The 23,672-nt window shown below is 53.8% G+C and overlaps 1 protein-coding gene across 9 annotated transcripts in view; it reads right to left on the bottom strand.

Moving 5' to 3' along the window:
- The window catches only part of Adgrb1 (adhesion G protein-coupled receptor B1), a 71,160-nt gene that overhangs the window by 28,424 nt on the left and 19,064 nt on the right, over positions 1–23,672 (bottom strand). For 4 of the 9 annotated variants that reach the window (XM_031345910.1, XM_031345933.1, XM_031345952.1 and 1 more), the window contains exons 3-17: positions 20,966–21,127; positions 20,119–20,229; positions 19,549–19,713; positions 19,233–19,397; positions 18,747–18,920; positions 18,068–18,232; positions 17,863–17,964; positions 16,058–16,164; positions 15,709–15,903; positions 15,072–15,140; positions 14,353–14,461; positions 11,677–11,820; positions 11,108–11,183; positions 10,822–10,924; positions 9,378–9,421 (exon numbers count right to left, since the gene is read on the bottom strand). In XM_031345910.1, coding sequence (XP_031201770.1) covers positions 9,378–9,421; positions 10,822–10,924; positions 11,108–11,183; positions 11,677–11,820; positions 14,353–14,461; positions 15,072–15,140; positions 15,709–15,903; positions 16,058–16,164; positions 17,863–17,964; positions 18,068–18,232; positions 18,747–18,920; positions 19,233–19,397; positions 19,549–19,713; positions 20,119–20,229; positions 20,966–21,127 — 1,891 coding nt within the window. Of the gene's footprint in view, positions 1–9,377; positions 9,422–10,821; positions 10,925–11,107; positions 11,184–11,676; positions 11,821–14,352; positions 14,462–15,071; positions 15,141–15,708; positions 15,904–16,057; positions 16,165–17,862; positions 17,965–18,067; positions 18,233–18,746; positions 18,921–19,232; positions 19,398–19,548; positions 19,714–20,118; positions 20,230–20,965; positions 21,128–22,099; positions 22,161–23,672 lie in introns of those variants that run through there. The other 5 variants (XM_031345926.1, XM_031345979.1, XM_031345971.1 and 2 more) reach the window with 3 other exon arrangements.

Here is a 23,672-nt window from a genome sequence, read left to right as displayed (position 1 = left end):
ACACAGGCATCCCTTTCTTGCTTGCTTGCTGCTCCCACCGTGGAAGCTGTTGCTGCCTGTCCTCTGAGCCTTAGAAACGTGATCTGGGTCATCCATCCAGGTCTCTACCCTGGACCAGGACTGAGGAATCTGGGACAGTCATACCTGCCCCCCAATGTCCTGGCAACACATCCAGAACTAGGGAAGGAGCTAGGTCAGTGACACCTTTCTGGACAGAGAATAGCAAGGGATCATAACAAGGAGCTCCCCCTCCCCCGACCTCCGCCTCCTGTACTTGAAGGCCTGCAACCCTCAGACAGATCCCAGGATGGACCTGGATACTGCCCACCTCTCTATATGCCACTAATGACTTTTCTCCATCATAGGAATTCTATTTGGCTCCTGCCGTGATGCCCAATGATAAACATGTCACCACACATGGCCTTAGAAGCAATTCTCTGTCTCATCCCTCCAGTTCTAATGACCTCTGGCCTGATTCAACTCTACCCCAAGCACAGGCCTTGAGAGGTCACCATCATCCCCTGCCTAGAGGGCATATTTGTAGGGTAGGGTTTCCAGTACAGACCCCAGGCAAGTAAGGCAGAAAGAAAGGATAAAATCACAGTAAGGCTCTGTGGATACCACTCACATTACTCTGTCCAAGGGAAATGTGTCCATTTCCTGCCTCTCCAGTGCCTGTACCTGCTGTTCATCTGCCCTAGCAGCCTCTGTCAGGGTAGTTGTCTCCAGGGAACCTGTTGGAATCTACTGCCACCACTTGGCTTCTGCATCCCAGCTCAGCCTCAGCCCCGCTCTCTACATGACATCCTACACTATCCATCCTCTGCCTGAAGAACTTCCCAGCCCCTATCCTCACAAAAATCCAAGGCCTTATTGCTCCCCACAGTACTACAGGACCACTGGGGACTGGCCCCAGTCTACCAGACCACAGCCACAACAGCCAAGAACCTTAGCTCTATGTAGCTTTCCCTAAACTTGGGAGCAGCGACAACTCCCACTGTAGTCTCCAAATCAGTGTAGCTCCCTAATCACTTCATCGTCAGCTCCAAGAGCAGAGTCCCAACCCTATCCCCAGGTCCCAGGGACAGTGTTACAGGAAAGACATTCATTCCCACTTGACTGCCGAGCATCTCCCTACAGGCACCACCAGCAGTGTCCAAAAGAGGTAGACCCAACAAATTAGGAAGACCCTGAGGGGATGTCCCTGCAGCTGGCCACACACTCAGCTCTCCTCATACCTGTCAGCCCAGAAGAAGCGAACAGAGATTCCTGACCCTACCCAACTCGGAGCTCAGCTGCCTGCTAGGCAGTGAGTATGCAGTAACCTGTACTTGTTCAGAGAATGATAGATTCTTCAGGGCCTATGTGTTCGAGGAACACGAGGGGACAGTATGCAGAGAGTGAATTGGAGCCCATCACCCACCCACTGAACAAGGGCCCTTACTGCATCGTGATGCCTCCCGCCAGCCCACGAGCAGGTGCTATTATAGGACTGTGCCTGTCGGGGTCCCCTTGGATCTGATGGGCTAATTCACACCCCAGTATGAATGACTCATAGGGTGTCCACCCACAGGGTATAAAACAGCCAGGAGTGGGCACAGTGCACTCCAGTGGGGGATCTTAGGCTCTGGGCAGGGGTGGGACTGAAGCCTCTGCAGTTGAGGGGTTCTCAACTGGGCCTTTGAGAATACTCATGAGCCAGCTTTCATCTGCACCCCAGAACTCAACTCCCCTGATACATCTCCATCCCAGGTCCCAGCCTATTCAGTCACACCTCCTCCATCAGGTGTGCCCATTTCCCAGAGGCACCTACTGACTTCTCACTCGGCATCAAGATGGATGCTGCTGCTTCCAGAAGGCCTACTCAGATGCGCAAGCTCATTGTCTTTTCTTTCCTTGAGGGCCTAGCTACTATGCCCAGCCTTGGGGCCATTCCACCCTGCTGCTGAGTTGGCACCTCTCCTGTGTTGTTTCTGACACTCTAGTCCTGGCCTAGCTATCTGAGATCCAAACACCTGGAGTCTGGTGCCTTTGACTGTGGAGATGCGGCCATCTGAGCCCCTCTTTGTACCTCAGATCTCTGCAGGGCCTTTAGGGCTTCTCCTGTTCCCCCTACCCAGACACTAGTCTCTTCTCTCCTGCCTGGCGCCAGATACTGCACTGGGGCTTCTGGTCTCAGATTGTCCCCCTTTGTGCCTAATGGCTCCTCTTGGGTTACACAGGCAGGGCACATAGGTCATGGCTGTCTGTGTGACAAAGTGAGGAGCCTGAGGACAGTGGACAGTGGCTCCACAGCCTGGCAAAAATGAGCTGCCCTGGAGAACAGGGTTCTGCTGACTGCACCTGGCTCAGAAAGGTGCTTGATGCCCATCCTGGGGCCCTGTCTCTCTCTCCAAGGTTCCTGACTAGATCTCCTACAGACACATCGGCTGACCCGTCACCCTCCTGCCAGTCAAGAGGCTACTGTCCAGACGCTACAGCCATCAAACCCTATGGTTTTGATGACAGCTGGGCTAGACCCTTGAGCTAGGGGCACTTCTGGTATTCCCCTATGCCCAGATGATCTATATCCCATGGCCACCCTAGCCAACCTAGCCTCATCTACAAGACATCTTTCTAGACTTCCATGTGTAAGCCTTCCTCTCCTCCTTGCCCTACCATGGTCATATGATCACTGTGGTTTAACTCCAGACTTATGCCATGAAGAAGGGAGCTAATGCCCATAGGGGGCCTGTGAATCTTTCCAGAGCCAGCCTCTTCCCACCATACCTATACCCACCACCAAGACATTGAACAAAACAAGGCCAATAGCATCTGCAGTCAGTATTTACCACCAGCAACACCCCCACCCCAGCATACTCCACTACCTCCACCACCTCTACCACTGCTTCCATGTTACCAAAACCACCTCTGTGACTACCACTATATCACCACTACTTCCCCATGGCTACCACCACCATCACTGCCACCTCCACAGCCCCTGTCAATCACCACACCACCATGACCGCCATGGTCACCGTAGCCACCATGGCACCACCACCACCTCCACCACCACCACTGCATCACCTATACGCCGCCCCACCCCTCATGCTCATCACATCTCTGATCCCACCTCTATACCCACCACCTCATCACCAACACCATCCCACCTCCATAACCACTGTTACATCATGACACCACCTCCACAGTCACTGCCGGTACTCCTTTCATGGCCACTACCATGTTCTGAGACACACCTCCCTCTGTGGCCACCATCATGTAACAGTTGTCACCTCCATGGCCAGTCCCACCTTGCCATCATGCCTCTTACATCAAGACCATCACTTCTGCCACCATCAGCACCACATCATCAGGACCCTCAATCATCTCATCACCACCAATGCTGTTGCCAACAGAAACATTGCTGCCATTATTACCATCATTGTGTTATCGACACACCCCTCCACAGTGCCATCACTCCCATCCACAATAACTACCATGATTGATGGTGCATCACTCACCACCAGCAGCAGCCCCAGATTCAGAAGCAGCAGCAGTGCAGATCACAGGGCCATGACCACCACCACCCTATCACCAGCGCCTCTCATGCCACCCCATTTTCCACTGCTCCTATTCAGTGCACTAGCTCCAGCAACTCCTATTCAGTCCCTCTCAACATAGACATTACCCAGCCTTCCTTCTCCCTCATCACCACATCCTCAGGCCAGCACCAGCATCACCTACACCAGCACAGACATCATCACCATGTCCACAAGTACGGTCTGCAGCGTGCATCACCAATGCTGGGGTCCACCTGCACCAACTGAAGCTCCACAGCATGGTAGCACTGCCTTGTCCAACATGCTCCCCTTCACAGGCACCTGTGAACCGCTGCTTGCCGTGAGCATGTATGCTACTGCCCTGCCTGCAACATCAGCCTATCTTGAGGATGGAGATTGTCCCCAAAATTCGAGTCGTCTTCAGCCTGATGCACCCAGCACAGTGCTGGTTCACGATTCTCCCTCTGGAGCCTCAGTGTGCTCCCTGACAGGCCATAGAAGTAAGAGCGGACAGAGAGACAGCCCTCATGATTGTCTTTGCCACTACTACCCTCCTTGCTGTACCTCATGGTTCGTTCACCTGATCCATCATTCTGACACTTCCAGACAGGGGCCAGGAGCAGGCTCCTACATCACTCAAACCTCCCAGCTAACTGGAAAGTGCTTCTGTTGTGTCTTCCTTTCCATGTGCCCTGCGATCTGAGAACAGGAACCACACCAATTCTACCTCTCCTACATCATGTCTGAGGCCAGAGAGCCTAGTTGCCACATCTAAAAAGAGGTAAGGTGATTACAAAAGGATCCCCCCCAGGCCTGAGCAGCCACTTCCCTGCCCCACTCTCTCTACCCCTGGTCTCCTAGCAGCTCCACCAACTCCAACTGCACTCTGCTGGGCTTCTGTGCACCCTGTGCTGTGCCTTGGACTCTCACACCCTCCTGCCAAGGTGCACTCCAGTCAACCAGCATGCCCCCCACCGCCTATGGGATGGCACTGTGTCTATAAGGCTTAATGTTGTCATTTGAGATGACCTTCTGACCCTCAGCACATCACTAACTATAACATCAGCCCATTCCATAGGTGGAGAAAATAAGGCTCAATATGACAGACGCTTGCCCATGTAACCAGGTAGTCAGACAAAGGCCTCAGGACAGGTACAGGCCAGGGTTCATTTGTAGTGGGCATTACAAGCCCACATGCCCCACTGGTTCAGCCTTGGGAGTGGATGGGAATGCTGCAGACGAAAGCCCAGCAGTCTGAGGCAAGAAGGGAACCTGCAGGACAAGTGGCTCCCTGGAATGCCAAAGGATGATGGAAAAGTCTTTCAGTCCTGCCCCAACTAAATCCTCCATCCACTCTGAAGCTCCTCTTTAGCCATGCTTTGAGGGAAGCAACTGTAGGCCCGCTGAGTATCAAGGTAAGGCTTCTTGTAAAAGCTCACTCTTGCAATCCTAGCTGAGGCAGAAGAATTTCCATGAGTTCCAGACCACCAGAGTTACTGAATGTGATCCTGTCTCCAAAAGGGAGTAAAGAAAAGAAGGGAGACAAAGGACTGCGGGGGTGGTGAGGAGGAAGGCAAGTCAGGCAGGGGCAGCTTCGTGGGGACAGCCATGCCTCACATGCCTGAGGACCCTACAGAGTCATGAAAGTAAGTGCCCCCTCTTCTTATTCCATCATAGAGTTAGGAACTGAAGCCTAGGCTTGCATAGCCAGTGTGGGCAGAATCAAGCACGCTGTAGCTGGAAAAGGTTGGATTATGGGATCCCAAAGACCTGCAGCCCTCAGGACAGGACTCGGCTGGTACCCAGGGGCATCCTGCCAGGTGTATTCATAGGCAAGGGGAGCTAGGCTACAAGGCTTTGTCCTGTGTTCAAGGAGAAAATGATGGAGTGAATTAAAGAATAGGTAAATTACCACTCTCCTCAGGGAGAAGGTAAGCTCATTAAGATGGGGCACACTCATATCCTGGGCAACATCTGTTGCAAGACCACTGTGTGCCTTACAGCCAGGACCCTGCGGATAAGACCTGGTGCCCACCCCAAGGTAACACCAGAGACAGACTGCAACACTGATGGAAAGACGGGAGACAAGAAGATGGGGCTAGTAGGAAAGCAGGCTCAGGGCAGCAGATGCTTCAGCCCACCCCAAATTCTGGTTGGGGTGAGGGTCTTGTTCTTGTATGTGCCTTAATGACCCTGTGCACCAGCTCCAGCTCTCCAACCCAGAGGCCCCTGAAGGAATCCACCTGCTCACTTCTGCTTCCTTTTCCCCAGTAGGAACAAGCACAATGAAGAGTGACAAGCATGAGTGGCCCTCTCAAGCACAATGAAGAGTGACAGGCACGAGTGCCTGTCATTGCTACCTGCCCTCTCCAAGGAGATGGACTTTTAAAGGGGCAAACTCTTGGGCTGGACAGTGGTGAAAAACACCTTTAATACCAGAACTTTGGAGACAGAGACAGGCAGATCTCTGAGTTTGAGGCCTGCCTGGTCTATGGAATGAGTTCTAGGACAGCCAGAGCTACACAGAGAAACCCTGTCACAAACAAACAAACAAACAGAGGGGCAGACTCCTAAGATATGCTTCTGTCAGGGAGTCCAGAGAGGGTCCCTGAACATAGTACTGGGATCAGGGGGAACCTTCAAGCCTAAGGTCAGGCTCTTTGGCTGTGAACCTGGCTTACAGAGGACAGTGGGGCAGGAGCTCTGTGAGAGAGCTGGGTAGACCTAGTGGGACTTGGCAGATCCACCCAGAAAAGGATCAAGAGTTTGAAAAGGAGTGCTGTGGAGAGAGACAGTCCTGTCAATGCCTGAGGTCAGAGCTCAGGCCTTTCTGTATTACAGAGGCCCACTTCCTGTGACATCCTGCCCCCTTTCAGGCACCTGCTTGTCCTCTGGATCTCATTCTCCATTCAGTCATTTACCCTGAATCCCCACAGTCCACACCCCACTCCACTCTACTCCTGAGCCCCTACCTTGCTCACTCCTTGCCCAGCACTGACCACCATGACCCGCTCATCCATCTTGTCCTGCTTCCTGATACCCATTCCCACAAATCAGTTCTCATCCTAACAGGTGACAGGAGACTCTGGAAATACACATGTGATTGTCACTGTCCCCCTCAATGGCGACACACCAAGCTGGGGCTTTTTAAGGTTGCAGCATGGTTAGTATACTCCAGCAAGGACTCTCCTCCTCCTCCTCCTCCTCTGTTGAATCCTGTTGCCAACCTAGAGTTCAAAACCCAGATCCAGTAACATAGACAACAGACATTACATAAGGATAGGGTTACGTCAGAGGCTCTGAACAAATGTTTAAGGCATTTAGACAGACAGCTTCCACATGTACACTACTAGGGTCCTTGAAGGTATGTGGATATTCCTAGAGGGAGGGGAGGGAAAGAGGGTCTACATTGTAGGTGAGAACCTCTGGTTTGCTCTCTACATGAATATGTCACACTATCAAGTGTCACATGTGCCTGGAAGAGAAGGTGATCCTCGAAGCATGTGTCATATATGGGATGAGTATCAACACACATAAATTTTTCCAACAGAGGCAAGGAGCAGAACTCACTCTAGAACCAAGATCAGGGTTCAGTGTGTGATGAGAATCAGCATCTATGTATGACCAGAGACAGAGCTCAGTGTATGACCAGGGACAGAGCTCAGTATATGACCAATATCAGGGCTCACTGTATGACCAGGATCAGGGCTCAGGGTATGACCAAGATTAAGGCCCACAACATGGACAAGGTCAGGGCTTGGAGTGTGCCCAGAGTCAGGTCTCACTGAAATCAGGACTCAGTGTTTGATGAGAATTAGTATTCAGTGTGTGAGCTGGATCAAGGCTCAGTGTATGAGCAGGATCCAGGCTCAGTATGCACAGAGTTAGGAATAAATGTGTGACTAAGGTCAGAGCTCAATATGTAACCAAGATCAGGGCTCGGTTTGTGATAGAGTCAGCATTTAGTGTCTGAACAGGAGCTTGGTGTGTGACTAGTGTTAAAGCTGAACCTGTGACCATGATGAGCATTTGACCAGAACTAGAGCTCAATGTCCCAGGGTAGCTCATTGTCTCAGGTATGACCAGTGTCTGGTCTCAGCCCTCTTCCAGTTGGGGATCTGGACTCTGCCCTAGATAAACATGGTTTGGTTATGGGTCACAAGCACAGTACAAAAAGGTCACCCTCTATCAAGTAGCAGTCACAGAAGGTTGTCCTCTCCCCCTAGTGGCCAGGCCATTCCTTGGCCCCCAGGGCTGGGGCAGAACAGAAAGGCCAAGGTAAAAACAGGGCAGGCAGAGGCCACACTAACATAACATCTGAGGGCCCATGGGGGTCCTTTAACTGTCCTGATCCTACCCAATGTCAGGTAGCTGCCAGCCCCAAGGACAGGAGCCTCAACTCATGGGGTGCCTGATGGGGCTATAACCTGGTGAGGGACAGCATCCTTGACTTATCTGGGAAGTTAGAAACATTGATGGGTTTTCCCCACCAAGAGGCTGCTCTTCACATTACTAGGAAGAGGGAGGGGTCTGAAAGGTGCCAGGATGGGCTAAAAGGGTGAACAGGTGGGTCACTCCTCAGACACCCACGCATAGAGCTTGCCAGAACCCTGTGTAGAAATCAGCCTCCCCCACAACATACACACACAGAGGCCACTGTGCCCCTGCTCGGAAAGGTGCCATACAAGCTGCTGATCTGACCTCCTGTTGGTGTAGGACAGAACCTGACATTCATTTGGACTGACTTTTCTACTGTGCACTGTCCCTCTTCCCTTGGATGCAGAAAATAATAACTGGGACCTCAGGTCAGTCAACAGTGGTCACAGTCACCAGAAGATGACTGTGGTAGACAACTATTCCCACATGGCAGGTAACTGTTAGCCACCAGTACCCCTCTATCCTGCCTCCTGCTCAGGCTTCCTCAGCCTCCCTGAGCCCCACCCCCTCCACCCCAGCCTTTCTGCTGATGCTGCGGTTACACCTCTCTCAGAACCTTCTTCATCTTCCAAGCCAGTCACTTGGGAGACCTTCCCAGATGCCTAGGACACACCCATAAGTGCACAACCTACAGCACCTAGGCTTGCTACACACACTGCCAGTATTTGGGACCACTTGAGTTCCCATGCCACCCACCCAGGGGAATGGAACAAGGTTCCTTACTTCCAACCAGATCATCATGCAAAGGCACAAGGGCACAGCCCCACCTCCAGGGCTCCCCCAGGCCTTCAACCCAAGCAAGTTCCTGGCTTCCACAACTCCACTATTCCAGCCTGCCATATACGTTCTCCCTCAGGAGGTCCCTCCAGGCAACCCTTTCATTTCACCTGGGCCTCTTATTCCAGCCAGGAGGCCCCCACTCATTGACAAAATGCCCTGGGGCAAGCTAGTGACCACTATGTACTTGAAAAGGCCTGAGCACAGGGCCCAGGGTCCTATGCTGCTAGGGATACCTGGAGCCCTCCCCCCACCTGATTAGCTGGAGTCTCAGGGTCCTCGACTCTGAAGCTGTCTTAGTCCACACAGGTACATTCCTAATTCTTAGTGCTTGACACCCTGCACCAAACCCAGCACCAGGACAGAATAGCCTGAATACCCAACTCCAGCACCTAGCTAGGACATATCTCACCAGCCCTCCTCCCCTGAGCCAGGGACTTCCCTGGGAGAATAAGGAGGGCAGACCAATGGGTTCTGAAGCCAGACCTGGGCAGGAAGAAATGGAGGACCATGTGGCCAAAGGTCCAGGGAATGGTGGTAAACCTGTCCTCTACTACCCAAGCATGCTGCAAGCTCCTCCCACCATCCTAGGACCCTAGGGCTACTAAGTCCCAAAGAACTTACCCATCTGTCTCATCCCACAGGATACAGGTCTGGTTGGTGGTGCCCTAAGAGATAAGAAGGGAGGTCAGGGCCAGTGCCACATTTAGCTCCAAACTGGGTCACTGAATCCATATGGGGGCACTACACATGCTGCTGGAGGCATTCCCCAAAAGATTGCATTGTGTAAGGGGGGAAAAAAACACCCTGAAGTTCAGAGCAGAGAGGAATGGTTTTAAGTCAGTTAGGCCTGGCTTGACCCTCTCTCTCTCTCTCTCTCTCTCTCTCTCTCTCTCTCTCTCTCTCTCTCTCTCTCTCTCTCGTGTCCAACACATAGCTTCAGTTCCTGTCCAGACCCCATGATAGGACAGGGCTAAAGGACAAAGCTATGTCTTATGGGGAAGTGGTGGATGTGCCTAAGGGAGTAGGGAAGGAGGGGGGAAAAGCTGCCCTGTTGCTGTCCTTGGTCCTGGAAGCAGGACCTGAAGAGCAATGCAGGGAGCTCTCTCACCATCCCTGTGAGAGCTTCATGGCTCAGCACTGGAGAAAAGGGAACAACCACAGTGAGGTCTGTCTATGCTCACAGTAGCTATAGGCCTTGAAGATTTATGGACATTACTTGCTCCTGTTTGATAAAGGAAGGAAGCCAAGGCACAGAGAAGATAAACAAGTCCCCCAAGGTCACAAAGGAACAAAGGACAGGCTGGAGTTCTTCCTGAGACTTCCCACATCCCTGGCCTGAGGACTAGGACTTGGCACTGCTATATCCTGGCTGAGTAATGCAGTTGCCTTACCCCCTTGGGGTTCTTACTCAACCCAACCGGAAGCAGAGACAGTGGAATGCAGGAGCTTCAGCTCTTGTCTCTGAAAAGCCGTACAAGAGGACTGACAGCCACCAAGGTCTCCTCATGCCCATCAAGGTATCCAGGCATCCCTGGAGCTAGGGACCTGCCAGGGTCACACAGCAGTAGTGGCCTGGAGTCCTGGGGAGTTTTGGAAGGACTCTCTTGGCACTGTCATCCCAACGGCCCTGCATGATGGAGCCTGCTGGTCAGCCCTGACTCTGGCAGAAGGTGGCTCTCACATGCTCCCAGCAACCTGAGCAGGGAAGGGAGCAACTCCTAGGGGTTTGGAGACCTGGTTTGGGGTAGATGCTTTGTCATATAGCTCCCAGGCTGCTGGGTCATGGGCACAGGAAATAGCAAGCAGACCCCCTCTGGGGATCAGAGTCTGGAGTGGAGGCATGGGGTTAGGGTTAGGGGGTAGGTCGGAAATGAGCTAAAGTTCAGCATCCACATCAATCGGCTATGTGGCCCTGGGTGTTCGAAGACTCAGTTTCCTCACTTGGAATTCAGACGAGAGCCACTCTGCTCGTGACCCCAAAAGCTACTGCCTGAGAGGTGTGACCAGGGATGCACTCAGAACGGACAAAGGTGCCTGGGCACCCACACACGTGGGTAGCACTCACATTGTACATGTGGGCAAACTCGATCTCCAAGGGTGTGAGCAGCGACCGAGGCGGGGGTTTCACCGTCACGGAGATGACCTTAGAGTTGAGGACAGTTGTGTTCCTGGGGACATCAAAGCAGCAAAGGCTGTCAGAGGTGTGGGGTGGCACTGAGCCCACCTCGTAGCCCAGCCCCAGCCTCAGGGCATGCTTTGAGCATCCCCACACCATACCACCATGCCCAGCCTACCAGTCTCTTACTGGTCACCAGTAGGAGCTCAGGCTATCCCCTTCCCAAGTCACCCACCTCTGCAGAGCCAGGAAGCTGCCCAAGTTTCGGTAGAGCACAGTACCAACCACGAACACAGATGAATCGTCAGCTTCTGGAAAAAAGCATGTGTTACCCCAACCCTGCTACTGCCCACTGGCCTGCACCTCGCCCCAGTGGCCTCCACTGCCTCATCTACACAGTCATGTCCAAAGTCCTGACAAGAGAAGGCATGTCCCACCACAGATGCAGAGGTGCAGCTGGGATCTGGGGCAATATCCTGGACCTAGATGGGAAGAGGGAACTAGCTCATCTCCTCAAGTGACCTCACAAGAGATATGGGCATGCAGGATACATTTCTCCCCCTGGAAACCTGCGTCCCTGTCACGGAGTGATTTACCCAACCCCTCCCACTCCGCTTAGCCTTCTGGTTCAGTAAGTTTCCCTGGGTACTCTCCCTTGGAGGAAAGGGAGAGCTTCTGGTAAGGAGATGGCCTCAGGAATAACAAGGAGTACCAATGATACTCCCTGTCACTGGAGACAACGCACTGAGTCTCAGGCTCTAGGATCCCAGTTCTTAGCAGGCCCATCCCATTCCCAAGCCTCACCTGCCAGCCCTGTGGAAAACACACTCTTGGACACGGTGACCCTGTCCTCTGGCACCTTGGCCCAGTCCCCTGTGGCACGCCAGCCCTTCATAGGAAAGCTGATGTCGGTGGCTCCACTGGCCGGAAGCTTGTGGATGCTGAGCACTGTGGGGCAGGGTCAACACAAACGGAGCATCACCTACCTGGAATGTCAGCTGGGACCGAGGTAGTAGGCTTTGGTGCAAGATAGTGGTTCATGTTTCCTGAGGCTAAGGGAGGGCAGGGCCCACATGGCCAGGTTTCTGTCAGGCATGAGCACTAAGCCTATAGACCCTGACTCCCACACTCACTAGTTTCTCCACAGTCCCCTACTCCCACATGAGCTAAATCCCCAGAGTCTAAAGATGCCTGATGGGGACTATGTGAGACAGCAGGTCAGAATCCCTACAGGAATTCTTATCTTATCTGGATTCAAACCAGACTAGGTCCTGTCCAGCCTGGGGGGTACTGGGACTTAAGCTCAGTCACCATGGTCAGGTGACTTCTGTGAGCACAGAAAGATCTACAGGAGCTAAGCACCCATCTTGGTTCCCACTCTCCCCTCAACTCACTGGGGTCATGGGTCAACTCTGACACCCTTTTTCCAGCCTCCTCTCCCTCTATCACGAAAAGTGGGGTTAAGGGGGTTGTGTGAGGTGACTGAGCTTCAGGCATAGGGTCTCCTATTTGGGTGAGAGAGGGGCAGCAGGTGTGGAGGGAGAATTCACAGTAGTCAGGTAGGATGTCACTCTCCTGCAGCCTACCTGGAAACCCTCTGCCAGGGGAACTAGTCCTTGGCACCCTCCCAATTCATGCAAGACTCCAGCCTGGCACTGACCTCAGCAGGACAGCCCCTTCTCTACCCTAGATAACATTTAGATCTCTCTGCTTGCCACCCTGTCTTCCTCTAGCACATGCACACCGACCAAGTGAAGGAGGCCCAGGAGGACAGGGCTGGGAGACAGAGGGAGGGCCCTTGTAAAAGAGCCCTCCATGCTCCCTTCCATGCCTTGTAACCCATTCTAGGCATATGCTCCACCCTTTAACCAGTGCTACAGCCTGGGGCTACTTGTAAAGTTATGAAAGAATGGGAACTGCTGAGCTCTGGGCCACACCCTTAGGCACACACACTCCGTGTCCTTTCCACCTTTGCTCTGTGCCACCTGCCCTGTTTGGCTAGGCTCAGCAGCTTCCCCACCTGGCCCTGTCTTCCTGGGACTCTGAGGCCTTGGAACCCTGAGGATTCTCCCATAGTGTTCCATGAGGTATCTGCTTTACCAGAGGCCATGGGGACAGACAAACCTTCCTCTGAATGCCAGCACTCAGCTGACCCTAGTGCTGAGAGCTTCCCAGGGAAATGAGCACACTGCCTCATTGGGCACATGTTCTGAGTCTTCGTGCAGGGCCATGACAGGTGCTGAGGATGTGTGGGCAGCAAACCCCTCTGGGTGTGGACATGGAGTGGAGGCATGGCCTGTCACTGATGGCAACAAAGTGGGGTGATGTTCCCATACAGAGTAGCCAGGAAGCTCTCTGCAGAGTCAATGCAACATAAACCCTGGGGGACAGGAAAAAGAGGGACATATCCCAGGGAGAAAGGAGAGAAGGGAAGATTCTAGAAGTGGCAGAGAGTAGGGGAGTGAGATCAGACTGTGGCAGTGACCCCCTGAAAGCTGGGCCTATGAGTGGAAGGCAGGGAGGCACAGAATCATGCGACTCCTAGGTCCTGAGGGGGGAGCAGACCTGGCATTTTAGAGACATGCCTGGGATGGCATGTCAGGGCTTCTCTGGGCCTGGGATGGCAGACTCAGATGGACACTACGGGGCTTTCAGCCAGTTGGCTTCCAGGCCCTGAAAGGATGGGATCATGGGCATCAGGCATAAAGCTTGGAAAGGCATGGCACTAAAGGCCCATGGAGTCTTGGCTGGAGGGTCAGGTAGGCAAGAGGCCTAGTGAGGAAAAGAGATACAGTTAGCCTGCCGTGCAAAGGGTCAGTCTGACCTGGTAGAGGAAGAGTGGGGAAGGAGGGCAGAGACAAGCGTCAGTCTAGGGTGGAGTGGGTGGGGTCCAAGGCCAGAAAACATCAGTCTCATGCTGGAAGAGTTGGGGACAGAGCCAGTGCCCTAGTGAATGAGCTGGAGACAGTGAGAGAGTAAAGCCAAGTGCTGGGGGAGACTCAGAGTGGGGGCCTGGAGTCCCGTCCTGAGGGGGATGCAGAGGCAGAGCTTAGATCAAAGAACATCTCAAGCACTAATATACATCTGTGAGGACAGCTACCGGCTACCCTCAGATCCACTGCCTAGTCTACATCTCCACTCTTACGATACAGGGAGGAGGAAACAGCAACCAGGCAAACCTGTCTCCTGCCCCACTGTACCCAGGCTTTGGAGAACTGGAGGGCAGACAAACAGCAGCTGCAGAGGTGGCTCTGGGGTGACAGGATGAAAGGAGCTTTAACCCCAGGGATGGCTGGACTCCTGAATGTGTCCCTGGCATGAGATCTCCAGGTCCCTGCTTGAGTCTGAGATCCCAAAACTCTCTAAACTCGACCTAAGCCCCAGGCTATGTGGCTGCAGAAGGGTATGGTGATTTTCTATCTTATAGATGAGGGGGGAAAATAAGGCAGAGTCACAGGACCAGGCCATGGAGGGGCTTACCCAGATTATCTGTCACCTGGTAGGCGTCCCTCAAATCCTTCATGCGGAAGCCGATGACATCCACAAAGTCCTCCACCAGCCGAAAGAGCTCCTTGGCATTGGGGCCCATCTGAGATGGAGAGAGGTAGGGAAGCTCAAGTCCAGGAAGATGCTTGTGCCCGCCTTCTCTTCCTGACTTCTCCCCTCCTCTGCTACCTCTTTTGATGGGCCCTGTGGGTCATTCCCTTGCATAGCAAGGTAGCAGGCTCCTGGCTTCTAAGTGCTCACTTGTATTTTATGCACAAGATCAGAGAAGCTGCTGAGCACACCACAGAGGATCCTAAGCTGGAGCAAGGGAAAGTGTTCCAAATGTTCTTTCCCTGTGAGGATTACTGCCCTGGGGTCAGTGTGAAAGCAGGTTTGTGATCAGTTGGAATAAAAAGAGCTGGATGGAGAAGACTCATCATCCCCTGCCCCACCGGGGACACACCCAGTGACCTTAACATAGTTCCTGTTCTTCTCGTTTTCCCCCCAGGGAAAAGCCACTGTATACTTTTATTGGGAGAAACAAACCCCACAAGGTTAAAGGTCGTGCAGTCAACAGGAAGCAGGGCTGAGACTCATTCGGAAGACCCAGCAAGGCCCCACCATGGCTGGCCTGGAGTGTAGAGGGCCTAGAGCTGCCTACTCCTATCTTGATCCTATGACTAGCACCGAGGGCGCCAGACCTCCATACATACCAGCTGTGCCTCCTCCCACTTGTCCCGGTTCTCCTCTGCCAGCAGGTTGCTGATGATCTGGACAAAGTTCTGGAAATAAGAACCAGAGAAATGGAAAAGGTATCAGTGAATGAAGGAGCTCACAGCTCAGCCTACGACTAGAATAAGGGCTTAGTTCATACTAGGACCAGGGCTCAGTGAATGACCAAGATCAGGACTCAGTCAAAGACTGGGATCAAGGTTGTGTGTGACCAGGATCAGAGGACAGGAGGGTAGCCAAAAATAGATTAAGTCTCAGTATGTGATTAGGGTGAGGGCATATATGTGACCAAGGCCAGAGCTCAATGTGTGAGCAGATTCCAGCATGATTGATTTCATCTACGGCCAGTATGACATGACCAAGGACAGGTCCCAGTCTATCAGTAAGGTCAGAGTTTGTGACCAGGATCAGGACTTGGTACATGACCTGAAACAGAAATCATCCTATTACCAGGCCAGGATTCAGTGTGTGACCATGTTGAAGGCTCATTATTATGCTGTGGTCACAGCCCAGCCCACACTCAACATTGGGGACTTAATCTCTGGCTGACTTCTGGGTTGGTTCCTTTGACAGTTCCCCAAGCGTCCCCGCTGGAGTTGCCCGCCCCGCAGGAGCCACCTGCACATCCCCAGGCGTGGGGCTGTAGTAAGCCCTGCGGAAGATCTCTGTCATGTTCCTCAGGACATCAATGGTGGAGAGCAGGTCGCCGCTGTAGCTGGTGCCATCCTGCGAGATCTCCAGCAGTGTCTGGATGACCTCCGAGACCCCCTCTCCCGGCAGACCCCGCTGAGCCTTTGCCAGGTGCTCTCGGGTCTGGGGAAATGGAAAAGGGCTGCATGCTGTCACCATTGCAGGCCACAGCCAGGTCAGGGCCAGGGACCTCCAATGCCTGGAGGTCCCTACAGCCCCCCAACCTCGTGTCCAAAGAGTGGGGAGGGTTTCCTGGAGCCCCTGGGGTCAACCTCACCATCATCTGGATGTTCCGGTAGTCGATGGAGACACAGCGGATGTAGGTGGGTGGCTCCCAGAAGGCGATGCCCTCCTCGTCCAGCTCACAGCGACGCAGGATGAGGCCTGGGGAAACCTCCTTTCCTTACATGACTGCTCACCAAGAAGCTTTGGGATCCTACCTACAACCCTCAGGCAGGAGCGCTCTATTTGGGACTGTAGGGACCTAGAAGCAGGCCTTCTTTGTTCCTGTGTACCACAAACGTCAGCCGTACTCTGGATCCTGGGTGCCTAACCAGCACCCTGTCTTCAAGAACCTTGCTGTGTGAGGGTGGGATCCTCAGCCAATCAGGGTCTTCTGGGGTCAACCAGAACCACTCTTGGAGTCTCTTGCAATCTAGAGACCTAGGGACAGCTGTCCTCTAGCCACTTGTCATAATCTGGCACATTCACAGAGCTTCAGGGTGGCTTTCTGGCCCCTGGACACTTGTACAGCCTTTAGTGGTCACTTGATCCCAAAAAATCAACACCCCACCACACAAAGCTCCACTCTCAGAGAGAAGGGTCTACAGAATAATGCTGAGCAGGGACAGTAGAGTAAAGAGATACATGAAGACAACCATATAGGATGTTTCAAGTTGTTACCAGACAGGAACCATAGGGTGGCCTGATGCGTTTAGAAACCTGAGCAAACATGAGGGGAATGCTGTCTGACCATGGATACAGAAAGAGGCCAGGGAAAGGTGCCGTGAGGGAAGGGTGCCGTGAGGGATAGGTGTTGCCTTTCTTCTGTTTCCCTGGGTTTTCAATATGCCAGCAAGAAAGTGGAGCCAAGGATGAGGACAGCAAGCATAGCTCTCACTACTCAGCACCCACCACCTTCCCAGCCCCTGTGGGCCAATTAACCCTCTGCCCACAGCAGCCTGGTGCAAAGGACCACGTCAAGTCCTCATTTTATAGAAGAGAAAACTGAAGCTCAGAGAAACCAAGTCACTTCCCCAAAGTACTATAGTGAAGGATAGCAGAGTCAGGGCTTGAACTGGGCTCCCAACCTCCCTCCCTGGGGGCCCCCAGGTACAGAAACCACCGGCATTCTTTCAAAGTAAAGAAGACCAATGCAGCCGGGCAGTGGTGGCACACGCCTTTAATCCCAGCACTTGGGAGGCAGAGGCAGGCGGATTTCTGAGTTTAAGGCCAGCTTGGTCTATAGAATGAGTTCCAGGACAGCCAGGGCTACACAGAGAAACCCTGTCTCAGAGAGAAAGAAAAGAAGGAGGAGAAGGAGAAGGAAGAAGGAAGAGGAAGAGGAAGAGGAAGGAGAAGGAGAAGGAGGAGAAGGAGAAGGGGAAGGGGAAGGGGAAGGGGAAGAGGAAGAAGAAGAGGAAGAAGAAGAGGAAGAAGAGGAAGAAGAGGAAGAAAATGATGACCAGTGCATGTGATGTGGCTGGGCATGGCACCCACTTTGTTCATCTTCTCTGAAAGTACTTCGTTAGCCTCCAGGGCTAACATGGGATTATAATTACTGGTGTTCAAAGGCAACTGCCCTCCTGTAGACTGCAAACCCAGGGTAAGTATATTGATTGCTCTCTGCCTGCTTCCCCCCATATACAGGGGAAATGGTATAAGGATCACAGAGCTGTCTATGCTTAAAGAGACCTCTCCAGCAGAGGGCTTGGCATGTACCCTGCTACACATGAACTCAGGACACAATGGCTGCCACAAAATGTACTGGATGCCAGGAGCAGCATGAGCTTTGGGTCTCAGACAAGGCCTATGGGGACAGCTGTCCAGAGACAGGAGGGACTCTCAGCCCACTACTCTTACCTGTGGCATTGCGGGGACACCGAACTGCAGCCACCTCTCCAGCTGGGGTCTCCTTCCAGACCACAGCCCCAAAGTTGTCTTCGTCACAAATCTCATGGGGCTCTGCAAGGAGCCAGACAGTGAGGGGGACAGGATTGAGGGGCTGTGATATTCAGTCATTCCCAATCCCTCTGAGTTAGAATGCAGTCAGTGGGAAGGGTCTCACCAGGACATCGTTGAGCGCCACACTGTCGGTACTCGTCCTGCGGGCCCTGGCAGGCTGCTCCCCCAAAGAAAGGCCCAGAGCAGACACGCTCCCGTCGCTGGCTTCCACCTCCACAGGTGACACTGCAGCTGCCCCATGATGCCCAGGCCTGCCACTTGCCATCCACTGCAAGGGTGGTCAAATACAGGGCACAGGTGGCAGGATGAGGAGGTAGGGCCCAGGATCAGTAGGGAAGACATAGAGATGAGACAAAGACAAAAGACACAGGAGTGTTGGGCAAGAGCCATGAGGAGACAGAGAATTGAGATCAGCGGAGGAGAGGTCTGAAATCAGCTTGACTCTGAAAAGAAGCTGAAAAGATCTCACGTGCAGCTGAACCCTGTCACCTGACCTTTACTCCACTCCTCCATCCTGAAACTACTTAATGCCTCACCCTACCCCACCACTGTAAACCATACTCAACCCCACCACTTTCTTCCTTTATTTTAACTCCCAAGCCCTACCCTGCATCACACTCCCCTTAACCCCAACTCCACCTTCACCCCCCTATACTTGCATCCTGACACTGTAACCTGAATTCCAACCCCATTTCTACCCTACCCCAACCCCCCAATGCCGTCCCTCCCCAGTGGGCCTCAACCTCCACCCCAGCCCCCAAGCCCCGAGAGGGCAACCTGACCTGGGCATTGCTGCAGGAAGCAGTCTCGAGTTTCCACCCAGTGGCCTTGGCACTCAGCCCCTCCGTAGGAAGGGCCATTGCACTCTCGGGTCCGCTGCTGGCGGCCTTGGGAGCAACTGGCAGAGCAGGTGCTCCAGCTGGACCATTCGTTCCAGTTTCCATCCACTGCCCGGCCCGGGGGAGGAAGGGAACACAAAGCTGGTGTGAATACCCAGAACCCCAAGGCCTGGCCTGGGACACATAAGAACACCCCAAGGAGCACCATGTAACAACCCACCTGGGATTAGGGAAGGAAATACCATAGGGGTCTCATTTCAAACTAGTGTGGCCTGAGGTTTTGGGGTTGTTTTTGTTTTTGTTTTTGTTTTGTTTTATCTCTGAGCACCCTGAGGTGAACCTGTAGTGCATCAAACTGGGTTCCTGAACTGGCAATTGGCCTACTGGGTCCATCTCCCAAGCCCCAGCCTCTCCCTCCCTCTCACCTACCAGGGCACAGAGCAATGTTGCAGAACTTGGTTTGCTTCTCAGGACCCTCACAGGGGTTGCCTCCAAACTGAGGGGGCCTGCAGGTGCGAGTGCGGTCACGGAAGCCGCGGCCACAGGTGCTGGAGCAGAGGCTCCAGGGTGACCACTCATCCCAGGCTCCATGCACTAGGGAGAGACGGGAAGCCACAAGTGGTCCCCTGGCCCAGAGGCTCCACCCCACCACCCTAAGTCCAACCCTGGGCTCTGCCCCACCCACCTGGGCTCTGCCCCACCCACCTGGGCTCTGCCCCACCCACCTGGGCTCTGCCCCACCCACCTGGACACACTGCTGAGTTGTTGCAGAGCCGCTGCTCCCTCAAAGGCCCACTGCACTGAGTACTGTATGAGGATGAAACGCAGAAGCGGGTGCGAGTCTGCCATCCCTCACCGCAGGTGCTGGAGCATACGCTCCATGGGGACCACTCTTCAGCTGCTGGGTCACCTGTGGGTCCAGTCCTGCCGCATCATGGACCTGCCATGCCCCCTCCCATAGGGCAGTGCCAGGTTTGGAGATCCATTGGGGAGCCAGGATCTTGCTTTGGGGCAACAGGCCACAGGCTGGGGTTTTGTAGGTCTCAAAATAGTCTCAAAATTCCCCACTGGCTGGGTTCCCCCCAAGATCTGGGTCTGGCTGGGACAGGGTTCTAACTCCCCTATCAGCTCCCCTAAGCCAGTTTGCCTAGAGCAGGAGTCTGGCACCAACTAGATGAGATGCATTATAGCAATAAGTTATTAGAATGACTACTGGCGATTAGCAGCCGTTACTGACCTGGTCCCGGAAGCCAACACTCTCCCCTCCCTGCCTTGGGCTGTGTGTAGATCGATCCTACCCACCCTGCCAGCTCACCAGTCTGGGGAGATGGGAACCCAAACTGCTGCAGCTCATCCCCAAACTCCTCACGTCGACGGGCATCCGTGGACCTCAGGGACTGGCTCCGTGAGCTGCTGCGCCCAGTAGCTGTGGGATGGGCTCAGGTCAGCATCCCAGTGGGATTCTCTCTGTCCTTGGCCACAGCTGGCCACCTACTGTCACCACAGCAGTCCAACCCCAATGGACAACTGGGAGGCCCCCATGCAGAGCAGGTTCCCTGGCAACTGCTCTCTTCTGGTCACTATGGGCCCCCTCTCTAAGGTTTCAGCCTCCCAGGCTATAGGACAACTCCTTAGTAGGTAGTGTCTGCTGCCTCCTCCTACCCAACATCCCATGCCTCCCTCCCTGTGATATCACAGGGTCCTCCCCAGGCTCCTGAGAAGAGTTGTCTCCCCAGAAAAGAGCATCCAAAAAAGCAAAACAAAACTGGAAGAATGACAGTCTCATTAGAACTTGATTTAACTTTATGTTAGCAGCTAAAAAATGCATGAGGTCATTAGAAAGCCTTATTAGAGAAATACATCCCGGAGGCCTCTCCTGCTGGAGCTCACTGGCTTGACTGCAGCTTGCTGAGGGCACTGCTTGAAGAATCCAAACCCACGTCAAGCTCCAGGTACCCTGCCTCCTCCCTAGATTCTACCTAGTCCGGGTTAGGCAGGGCCTTCCACCTTTAAGGCATCCCTGTCTCCTACCAAGTTTGTCTCATCAAAATCCCACCTACCTTCTTCCCATTGACGTCCTGCCCTGCCCCTTTCTGGCCCTGACTCCTCCCCTACTTGGTCCCACCCACCACTTCAGCCCCACCCTTGCCCTGCCCACTTACGACCACAGGCCTTGCGATTGCACAGGCGACCTTCTTCCAGAACTCCCTCACAGCCTCCGCCCTCCACGCCAAGGGTGGGCAAGCAAGTGCGGGTTCGAGTTTGTAAGCCTCCCCCGCAGTCCCGCGTACATTCACCCCACAAGGACCACAGTTTCCAGCCACCTGGAGGAACAAGAGAGGCTCAGGGCCCTGCCATCTTTGGGGTTGGCAGAGGCCAGAAAGGGTAGCTATGAGATTTGAAATGGTAAGGAGAAATGAGGTCTGGCAGGTAGACAGCAATGTAGGGCAAGGCCATGGGAAACTTTGTCCCCAGGTCCTGACTCCTTCTAGAGAGTTGGTGTCATCCCTGAGCCAGGAGGTTCTAGGTAGGGCTGGGATAAGTATACACCATAACCCCAGGCTGACTTTTTGTGTAAACAGTCACTTCCTGCTCTCCCTATGCTGCCTTTTAGTGTGAGACCTGGTGACCAGTGTGTGCCACCATTCAGAAACACTTAGATCCAGCCTCTTTATGACTGATCCTCCAACCCCTGAGAAGAGCCAAATCCAGGGTTTGGAAAAAGACCACAGCTAGAGTTGGTCCAGCATCCCTTGCTTGTGATCAGCTGGATCAGCAGGGGGCGCTGGGATTCCAGGGAGTGATTGGTCTTCTAGTAAGAGCTCACTCTTCTGAGATTGGACCAGAAGGGCCACCTTCCAGGCTCCTATGCCTCTTGCAGAGCCCCCAAACCTCCAACTCTGCCAAAGTGCCAAGCTAGGGAGTCAGGGTTGCAAGACCTGAGTAGTAGCTATATCATCCATACCATCTTCACCTTCACCAGAAGGTCCCAGGGATGGGGACAAGGGCACAACCAGGGTACAGGAAAAGGTAAGCCATGATACCCCCACCAAGACAAAGTTGAGAGCAGAGGGCAGAGAGTCTCCAGCACGGCCTCACATGCATAATAGGAAAGACAGGACAGCAGCTGTTCACAGAACCAGCCCAGGTGGTTGCTCTGAGCTACTGGTCACATGCTCTAACTCAGGACAAGCAGGAGCAGCTCAACCAGGCCAGACACCGGGTCTTGAACCAAATCTGATTCCAGATCTCGGCCCCACCCTCCAGCCCCAGGAAGGCCACCTGCCAGGACCAACCTTGGTTCAGCATTCTGGCCTCAGGAGTCTCACCTGCCACAGCCATATTCCCATTGCATGCTTCCAGACAAAGGAGCCAGGAGTCTCTGAGGCAGGCCCAGGGTGGGGTCAGGGTTCTGTATCCTGCGTGTGCCCTCTCACTGCTCCAGCCCAGCCCCCACAAGGAAGCCTGAGTGATGTGAAAACTGGCAGTGGGTGGGAGAGAGGGTGTCCAAGCTGGGCTAATCGGAGGATGCCACTCAGTTCCCATGGCAACTACTGCAGCACACAGCCTTTCAGGATAGACCCAGGTTAGGCCTCAGCTGCCAAAACACCCACTATTTCGGGGCTGGTTACCTTGGTGACCCAGGTGGTGAGGATGTGGGAGGGGGAGGGGAGAGAAGAGGTGGGGCATATCAGAAGCTGGGGGACAGGGGACTCTGTGTCTGAGGATGGATGCCCTTCTCTGGCCCAGCCCTGACTCTGGTCCCACTGAATCCTGATCCAGGCCATCCACTGATTCCTAACCCTGTTCATACACTGAGTCCTGACTGTGGTTGTATACTAAGCCCTGATCCTAGACACATACTGATTCCTCAACCTGGTCACAGATCAGTATCTGGCCCTGTACACTTGTCCCTGATCCTTGGATCAGGCAGAGGATCACTGATCCTCCATTACATCCTGGTCCCTGATCTCAGCCACAGACTGATTCCCCAATGTTGGCCATACTCCTTCCACTAATGAATGTTCAGAAAATGGTAACTGCTGTTTTTATTATCATTTTCATTTTTAATGTGTGTCCTCACACACAGCTGACATGATAAATGTTTGCCCAGACTGAAAGCATCCATGCCAGAGGGAACGTTATGAAGGAAGAAGCCCTGGGGCCAAAGTGAAGGGCACTGGGGGACACAGAGGTGCGTCTGGGCTGGGTGGGCACAAGGGGGCAGTGAAGGAGCAGGCAGGGCTCAGGGGTGGGCTGCCCCTCCAGGCCCGGAAAGAAGCTGTCATTCTTCCTTGCTCAATGCTTCCTCTGTCTGGCGCCCTCATTTCCATCTCATTACAGGCATGAATAGAGCCAATTATCGGCCAGGCAGGCCGGCCACCCAGGAGGGAGGGTGTGTACTGAAGAGGCTCTGGTACCCTTCCCACCCTAATGCTCTGGCTTGAGGGTGGTGGGTTCCCCTGATCCTGTACCCCAACTGGGCTGTAACGGGGAGAAAGAAAGGGGATTCCTCTCCCCCAGCCAGTCTCTCCCCAGTTCCTGGGATCCCCTTTGGATGAGGGGAACCATGCACTTCCAACTTCTTCCAGCAGAGGGATCCCTACTCCAGTAGGTTGAACAGCAGATCTTTCATGCACATTGCCACTTGGCTCACCAGACTCTCATGGCAGATCCAGGGACAGTACTGGCCCAGAGGGCTAGCAAGACCCCCGCCCCCTTCTCCCCTCCTCCCCCAGGACCCAGCTGGAGCAGGACTGTCACGAAGTACTTAGACACTGGTACCAACAGCTGAGTCTGGAGCTCCTGGACCAGGAACAAGGGAGACACTAAGGGTAAAAGCAGGGGCTGCGGAGGAACCTGTCCACC

This window comes from Mastomys coucha, unplaced genomic scaffold (genome assembly GCF_008632895.1).
Source record: "Mastomys coucha isolate ucsf_1 unplaced genomic scaffold, UCSF_Mcou_1 pScaffold11, whole genome shotgun sequence".
NCBI lineage: Eukaryota > Metazoa > Chordata > Mammalia > Rodentia > Muridae > Mastomys > Mastomys coucha.
The sequence above is the reverse complement of the archived record's forward strand: the minus strand, read 5'-3'. Positions and strand labels throughout refer to the sequence as shown.